This window comes from Plectropomus leopardus, chromosome 14, assembly GCF_008729295.1.
Source record: "Plectropomus leopardus isolate mb chromosome 14, YSFRI_Pleo_2.0, whole genome shotgun sequence".
NCBI classification, from domain to species: domain Eukaryota; kingdom Metazoa; phylum Chordata; class Actinopteri; order Perciformes; family Serranidae; genus Plectropomus; species Plectropomus leopardus.
In genome coordinates this window covers 19,518,396-19,526,517 of record NC_056476.1, presented here as the reverse complement: position 1 = coordinate 19,526,517, position 8,122 = coordinate 19,518,396, and the positions used below count along the sequence as shown (strand labels likewise).

General features: G+C 41.7%; 2 protein-coding genes and 1 non-coding gene across 3 annotated transcripts; 2 read left to right on the top strand and 1 right to left on the bottom strand.

Moving 5' to 3' along the window:
• The first annotated feature begins 558 nt into the window (after positions 1-558).
• On the top strand, positions 559-2,139 carry chrm5a (cholinergic receptor, muscarinic 5a). Its single transcript, XM_042501306.1, has one exon. The coding sequence runs from the start codon at positions 559-561 to the stop codon at positions 2,137-2,139; it is 1,581 nt and encodes a 526-aa protein (XP_042357240.1).
• A 1,504-nt stretch (positions 2,140-3,643) lies between these two features.
• Positions 3,644-7,740, bottom strand: zgc:194887 (uncharacterized protein LOC571819 homolog). The gene is made up of 3 exons (XM_042501468.1): positions 7,655-7,740; positions 7,396-7,551; positions 3,644-4,860 (listed from the first exon to the last, which is right to left on the bottom strand). The coding sequence occupies exons 2-3, from the start codon at positions 7,538-7,540 to the stop codon at positions 4,166-4,168; spliced, it is 840 nt and encodes a 279-aa protein (XP_042357402.1). The 5' UTR covers positions 7,541-7,551; positions 7,655-7,740; the 3' UTR covers positions 3,644-4,165.
• trnag-gcc lies at positions 6,054-6,124 on the top strand. Its single transcript has one exon. It is a non-coding gene; the product is annotated as a tRNA-Gly (tRNA).
• Positions 7,741-8,122: the final 382 nt, after the last annotated feature.

Genomic DNA, 8,122 nt, shown 5'->3' with positions numbered 1-8,122 from the left:
ATTAACTAATTAAAGAATGTCTGAATGTATGTGTGTATGTGATGAATCTATAAACTGAGTTTATGCACTATTAATATAATGGCACCGATTTAGAGCAAGAAATAATATTATGTAATGACCTGGATTTTTTAAATGTGCCACAGATGTTTGCAGAGATTGCCTAAAACACTCCATATGGGTATACTCACAGGATCTAATTGTGTGAGCTGCGTAATAGCTTAATTACACTTTCAGTCGATGCAACCGACAAATAATAAGGAAAACAATGCCCTCCGTAGCAAATGTATATATAATTCACTAAAGTTAATGCCATAGTTTGTTAAGAATCTATGACAAGCACAGATTGGACATTGAAAATAAAACATATTGAGCTTGTACAGTCACCTACATAGTGTTAAACCAAGTGTGAAGATGTGATGCTCAATATGCTGAATTGATGCCATCTAGTGGCCGTGAATGAAAGAATAACATTTTCTCTCTTTTCTCACCAGATATTCCTGAAAATGACAAACCTAAACACTCTTGTCATGGTTGGATGCTAAAAAACACAAGAAGACCATGGAAGGAGAGAGCACACTGAACTCCACTGTAAATACAAGCACAATGGATATCCACCTGGTCACTCACAGTCTGTGGGAGGTGATCACCATCGCGACTGTGTCGGCCATAGTGAGCCTCATCACCATTGTGGGGAATGTTCTGGTGATGCTCTCCTTTAAGGTCAACAGCCAGCTCAAGACAGTGAATAATTACTACCTGCTGAGTTTGGCAGCTGCTGACCTCATCATCGGTGTTTTCTCCATGAATCTGTACACGTCTTATATACTGATGGGCTACTGGGCCTTGGGGAACCTTGCCTGTGACCTGTGGCTGGCAGTGGACTATGTAGCCAGTAATGCCTCAGTCATGAACCTGTTGGTAATCAGTTTTGACAGATATTTTTCCATCACTAGACCTTTGACCTACAGAGCCAAGCGGACTCCCAAACGAGCCGGGATCATGATCGGTTTGGCCTGGCTGGTGTCACTTATTCTGTGGGCCCCACCTATACTCTGCTGGCAATACTTTGTAGGAAAAAGGACTGTCCCTGAGAGGCAATGTCAGATCCAGTTTTTCTCTGAGCCTGTGATAACCTTTGGGACAGCGATTGCTGCCTTTTATATTCCCGTATCAGTCATGACAATCTTATACTGTCGAATCTACAAGGAGACAGAGAAGAGGACCAAAGATCTGGCAGAGCTGCAGGGGATTAACTATCCCACAGACCCTGGGGTACCCCAGCCTCAGAAGACCATAATCAGATCCTGTTTTAGCTGTAAATTAAGGTCGGCTTCACATGACAGGAATCAAGCCTCTTGGTCATCGTCCAGCAGAAGCAATGCGGCCAAATCAGCAGCTACCACCAATGACGAGTGGTCCAAAGCTGGTCAACTGACCACCTTCAACAGTTATGCCTCCTCTGAGGACGAGGACAGACCTGTTTCTCCTGGGGTCTTCCAGCCTTCCTTCAGGAACCAGGCTTGTGAGACCATCAAGAGCGGAGTAGGTAGCGAGAGTGAGCAGCTCAGCAGCTACGAGGAAGATAGCTTCTTCCAGACACCACCCAAAAGTAACTCTCAGAAGAGCAGCAAGTGTGTGTCCTACAAGTTCAAGCCTGTGGCCAAAGACTCTCAAGTGGAGCACCACAGCAAGAACGGAGACACCAAAATGGCATCGTCCACATTCTCCTCGGCTGAGTCCATGAGCGTCCCTTCCACCTCCTCTGCGACAAAGCCCATAGACGCCACGCTGAAGAACCAGATCACCAAGAGGAAGAGGATGGTGCTAATCAAGGAGAGGAAGGCAGCTCAAACTCTCAGCGCCATTTTGTTGGCCTTTATCTTAACATGGACGCCTTATAACATCATGGTTCTTATTTCCACCTTCTGCTCAGACTGCATCCCCCTCTCATTGTGGCACCTGGGCTACTGGCTGTGCTATGTCAACAGCACCGTCAATCCCATGTGCTACGCCCTTTGTAACAAGACTTTCCAAAAGACCTTCCGGATGCTTTTACTTTGCCAGTGGAAGAAGAAAAGGATTGAAGAGAAACTGTACTGGTATGGACAAAACCCTGTGGTCAGCTCCAAACTCACATGAACTATTATTTTTTTAAAGCGGTGTATGATGATGGCTGTAAATTCTGTGTTTGTGTTGATAATCTTGACTTCATAAACTTGAATTCTACACATGATCAAAAGTTAAAATGAAGGAGCTCCACAATTTATAATGTTGCTCATTAATCAGTAGGTCTGCAATAGTATATGTTAATTACTGCTTGGACTTTGGAAATGAAAGAACATTATAAAATTGTCCCAACATAATCAGTGACACTGTAAATAGATAGAATATTTAGTAATTTTCCCATAAATTAATGTTTCTATACAGGATATGTGACACAGATGATTTCACATTGTATGGTATTCAAGATGCACAGTTCTGGAGCTTGATACAACTGCTAAAGTCAAGTTCTGTGAATTGGTTTAAAACTATCATAAATTGCCAGTATCTTTGCCCCATGTTGACGCTCTTGCACCAAAATGTCATAACACGTGCAGTTTAAATCTGTAGGTATTGTGTTTGTATTGAATATGCACATTTTGGAATTGCTATTTTATTTTAAAGGGCTAATATGTGTCGTCCTGATGTCAGAATCTGCTTGCTAAGTCAAGATTGTAATTTAATGATAATCAAGGCCTTTTCACATGTGCCATTGTCAGCTGTCCAACCCAATGGCCAGTACAAAAAAAGTTGGGATTGTACATTTCTGCAAACCACAGATACATTACATTAGCACTTTACATTTGAACAGCACTGTGGTTAATGCACGGTTGGGTTCAGGCATGAAAACTGCTTGATTAGTAAAAGGTCATGTTTTTGGCTTAAAATACCTGGTTCTGGTGCGCAAACCCAGACAGAAAAGCAGAGGTGTCCCCACTGATGGGTTGCTAGAAATCACCCATGTTTGTAGCCTGAAAAGCCAATAGAGACAAAGCAATGATTTGCTAAAAAAAAAACCCAACTAGTTTTGGTGTTTGTTGGTCTCAAACAGTAGTCTGCAGCTTGGCAGGTGTCACACCTAAGTAACACACCATCCAAGATTTCCTCCACCTCCTTGTGACAATGTCAGCTCATATACCACGCTACTTTGGAAACATTGATATGATACATATGAAGCATGCAAATGTAACATATTCATGGTTTACAGAAATGTACCATTCATATTTTTTTTTTGGCGACTGGGCTGCATTTGTCAGACAAGTGAATATTAATTGAGCTTTGTTGTTTTCGCATGACATGTTCTGCAATTTCTGTCCGGCAAAATCTAAGTGGAAAAAAAAGAGTTCCATAAATCAAATTACCAAAATTCACAAATAACCCCAAGCCACTGGCTTACATTACAACAACGAAGAGACTTATTTACTCAAACAGGACAAACTTGCTCAATAATTTCAGTGTTTACAATGGGAACAGTGTGGAGGATTTAAGAGTACACTTTGTTTATTATAATGTTTTACTAGTCTTCATCCTCAGGATATTTTATTTTTCTTTAAGCATTGAAATAAAATATTTGTTTTCTTTGAATTACTGTAGCTAAATCAATATGTCATCATATCGTCATTGTATTTCTGGCAAACTTGTAATGTGTTGTGTCAAATAAAATGCTGTTTGTGAAATGTTCCTCTGTGTAAGCATTGGATGGGAGATTACATGCAAAAAAAGAGATATGTTTCATGTGTCATAAGCTATAATGTCATTAAAAACACTTTTAGTAACTGTGATAAAGCGAAAATCTGCACTTGCAATTTGGGGAACAGTGACATGCTTTACTTCGTGTACATGTTGATGATGGAAACGAAGCTAGACTTAAAACCATACTGCATTTTTATATTGTGTTCCAAGTTTGTGATTTTTTTTTGTTCTTTTCAGTATTTTGTGAACATGTCCATGCATTTCAGAATAAAATGTGGTGAATTGAATGTGTGTCTATTGTATTGAATATTAGGGGAAAAGGCGTAATGTAAATTTTGTTGCAAGAAAGCCTGAAAAAACAAAAAACTCTTGCCCCCCCAATAGTTCCCAAACCCAGTGTCATACAGTATCAGAAATCTTGAAAGTGGTGTCCTTACAGCTCATCTTTCTTGCAGTCTCTCCTTTGAATTAGTTTAAGTGTGTCAGACGGTCTCACCATCATCCATGCGTACTTGCACAGTCGCTCTTTATTGCAGTCCTTCTGCCAGTAAATAACATTCCTGCGATTGAGGTTTGCACCAGCACAGGCGTCATACCACCAACCTCCTCCCGGCACCCCCTGAAACTCCAGCTTTGCACAGTTTTGGAAGTAGTTATCATTGTCTCTGTCTTTAGTGGTGAATCTCTGGTTATCATGCAGGTAGTTCTCTGTGTCCAGAGTCATAGCATCCACAGCCGTGCCCTGAAACAACCCCAGCCTCAGTCTGTAGGCTGATGATTCATCCTCCACCAGGAATGGATCATACTCCCCCGTCTTGGTGACGGCGTCACGGTCCACAAGTTTTATTCCCAGTTTATGGCGCCCAGGGCCACGGGTGAGCTGATAAAGGTATTCGTTCCCAAGCCAGTGATCACCAGTTACAGCCCCGAAGCCATGTTTGTACTCAGCCCAGGTACGATCAAAATTCACACTGCTGTTGACGGTGATATGCTGCACCACAGTCCAGCCGCCCTCCTGCATGGCACAGTAGGCCACAATGGGAGAGTCATCCGGTTGGATCAGGTACACCCCGTCTCTGGACTGGCCTGAAGAGGTCATCAGCATTTCATGGCAGTCTCTGGGCAGCACTGTTGGGCAAATTAATATATATAAGCTATTTTCATTGAAATTCAATAATCTCAAAATAATCACAACTACATTTTTCTTATTTAAATGATTACTAAAAGACACTTTGGGAAATAGGCAATGCTTAATTGCTTTCTTGCCGCTCTCCTGTCTATTTGTTAAATATCAGGAGATGCCTTTCTTCGCACAAATAATGGAAACAGTGAGAAATAGCAACATCTATCCAAATGTAACAAAATCCAACCACAAGTGTCAGGGTCACTATTAAAACACAATATTTTATTTGTTTAATCCATTTATGGAGCAAAACAGGACACAAACAATTTTCAGTAACATGACTGGAGGGCAAAACAATGTTTGTTTCAACACAGCAGCAAACAGCTGAGACTCCATAGCTCCAACTGAGTAATGACATTAAGTAATGGCCAGATAATGGCAAGTATTTTTTGCATAACATAATGAAGTCACCATGTCCCAAATTTAAAGAAGATAAAAAGAAAAAAAGGAGTTTTTGAGAAAATGCCATCACAAGCACCAGACAGACAAGGTCACAGTGACCTTGACTTTTGACCTTTGACTGCCCCTCCCCTCCCCTCCCCTTAAAATCTAATCAGTTCAGCTGAGTTCCTGACAGACACCACAAAGGAGAGGGAGAATCCCTCTCTGTTTACCTCCACCAGGACAAAAGCTTACAGAAGTGCGAACAGTTAAGATTATCTTTTCATCTAGATGGGTCACTAGTGCTGCCTTTTGGGAGGCGGGGGACAAGAAATTCTTCATTGTGGAAACAAAGGTGAGTGCTAAGTTAATTAGTTAACATTAGCAAGCATACTTGTCAAGGCCACTGGAGTTGTTGGTGTGGTCCACGAAAACGGACCATAATAGCATGCTCACATAAACATAAGCTTCAATAATTTAAATACTCAGTGTTTACTAGAGTTTTCCTCTGACGAACTGTTCACCCCAAAGACCTATGTACTTGGATGGTTGCCACTGGATGGAGACAGGAGGAAAATCTAATTGCACAAATCCACAATCTCCCCCTCTCTGGGTTGTTTTTCTCGGACGGGATTCTGTAAAAGCACAAGCCTGGTTTGTCTCCTTGTCTGTATTTGCATCCAATATAACAACAATTGTCCAGCTTTTAAGCAAAACTAAGGAAAAATACCTGACGTCACATATGTATCTTCATCAAGCATTGGTGGTTCAGTGGTAGAATTCTCGCCTGCCACGCGGGAGGCCCGGGTTCGATTCCCGGCCAATGCAAGTATACTTTTCACGGGGCGGCAGGAGCTCATTCACTTGGTATGAAAAGAGGTTCCGGGTAGCGCTTAGTGAGGACCCTAGATCGTTTAAAACCCCGAATTTATACTTTAAAATAGGCCTATAATACATTTTATTTTATATACTTTAAAGTAAGTATTGTTTTTATATTAAAACACGAATTACAGGCTAAGGAATGGCGTGTTTCGTCGCACCACTTCTCCTTCTCTGGCTGTCTGTCATCGCGTGCATGAAAGGTTCGGCAAAGCAAGCTGCGTCCCTCAATGCGTCTAGTGCGCGCGGCGATGCAGCGTGCTGACGATGATTACCGCTCTCCGCTGCATGTTATGTACATCTCTTCCACTGCTGGAGAGCTGCATGTTATGTACATCTCTTCCACTGCTGGGGAGGGAAACGCAGAAACTGCCGACCAATTCCCATTGCAGCTGCCTTTCTCCGCCCCTCTCTCGCCTGCGCACTATTGCCGGACCATTGCCATGATCAAAACACTGGTATTTGTACTGATTAACCAACAAAATATAACATTTTACGTGGTGAATTTGGGGCTGCTGGTACTTTTGTAACTCACGGAAAGAGGATAGCTATTTTCCCCGTTTCCACTCTTTAAGCTTAGTTTATAGACTGCTAGGTTAAGCTTCATATTTGATTTTTGTAGCTTACAAACATGAGAGTGATATACAATTCATCATCTAACACTTGGCAACAAAATGAATAACTAAGACTCATGAAATGTCACACTAGTCAAACTACTCATTTGCAATTGTACACTCTGTGTACAATGTGAAAATTCTTACCCAGAAGTCCAAGTGTCAAAAGATAACTGATGTGGGCAGCATTGTGAGGAATTAGTCATCACTGCTGGATTACTGATGGCAACAATACTGTTTTCCAGTGTCTTCCAGTTTAATATGTTAAACCTTGATGAATTTTGGAATTATTACAACTGTTTGTCTGCCAATGTATTTTACAGAGATACACCAATCACCTCACAGGACATGACATCTATCATCAATGAGTCACTGACCATGTTGGACCTACAGGCTGGAATTTGACCCACATCCACAGCAGAACCCACATGGGTAATCTGAGATACAGGTAATGCAACAATCACAGGACTGTACACTTGAGTTTTGAAGATTCAGTGCTAGTTATGTGCATTTTAAAATTCCTAGCAACAACTTCAAATGAAGTGCATTATTGAGATCAAGCTGAAAAAAGAAAAACGAAAGCAAAAGTTTGGACAAATAAAGTACCTCTCATTCCACGGTTCAAGACCAAGTTGTGCTCATCTGGGGGAAGGAGATTCAGGTTCTCAGCTTGGAGATGCTCCATATTTACTCCAACAACACTGAGCAGCAGCAGGGCCAGTGCTGACAGCCAACATCTCGCACACTTCATCCTTCACTTCCCTTCACCATCAGACCAACAATGATACATTACAGTGAGCTTCTTATTGGATTAAATGAAAAGAATGAAGAACTCACAACAAAACGGCACTGAAAAAAGTCTTACCTTCAGTGAAGAGGCGACAGTGTAGAGATATGTTCAGTGTACCCTGATCTTCTCCCACGCTCCTGCTGTATTTGTACGCTTACCGGAAGAAAAGCACCAGAATGCAAACAGCGCTGTCGACTGCTGAGAGTTCAGTATATAGCAGATCCTTTCACAAAGCCTCTCATGCCCAGTCACAGCTGGACTTCAGCCTCAGGCTCACATCAAAATGACATACACCAACCCTCCACTTATCTGTGTCAAGTGAGATAAACCTGCATGTAAATGGGAGAGATATGAGCTATGTTAGCTCATATCTGTGCCTTACTTAAATCACTTCAAGATTGAATGAGGTTGAAGTCCAGATAAGACTGAACTGCAGGGGTTCAACTAAAATGTGCTTTAACTTCAGGTGAATGTGCAGTTTCACAGAAGTGTGTTTTGTCTTTGCATTAACCCTTAGATACCCACAGGGATGCTGGGAATCCT

Bases quoted from the DNA above. Each gene is read 5' to 3' on its own strand.
- chrm5a (XM_042501306.1), top strand. From the start codon at position 559: ATGGAAGGAGAGAGCACACTGAACTCCACTGTAAATACAAGCACAATG.
- zgc:194887 (XM_042501468.1), bottom strand. From the start codon at position 7,540: ATGAAGTGTGCGAGATGTTGGCTGTCAGCACTGGCCCTGCTGCTGCTC. The intron at 4,861-7,395 runs GTACTTTATTTG...TTTGCCCAACAG, and splicing joins CTTGAACCGTGGAATGAGAG to TGCTGCCCAGAGACTGCCAT.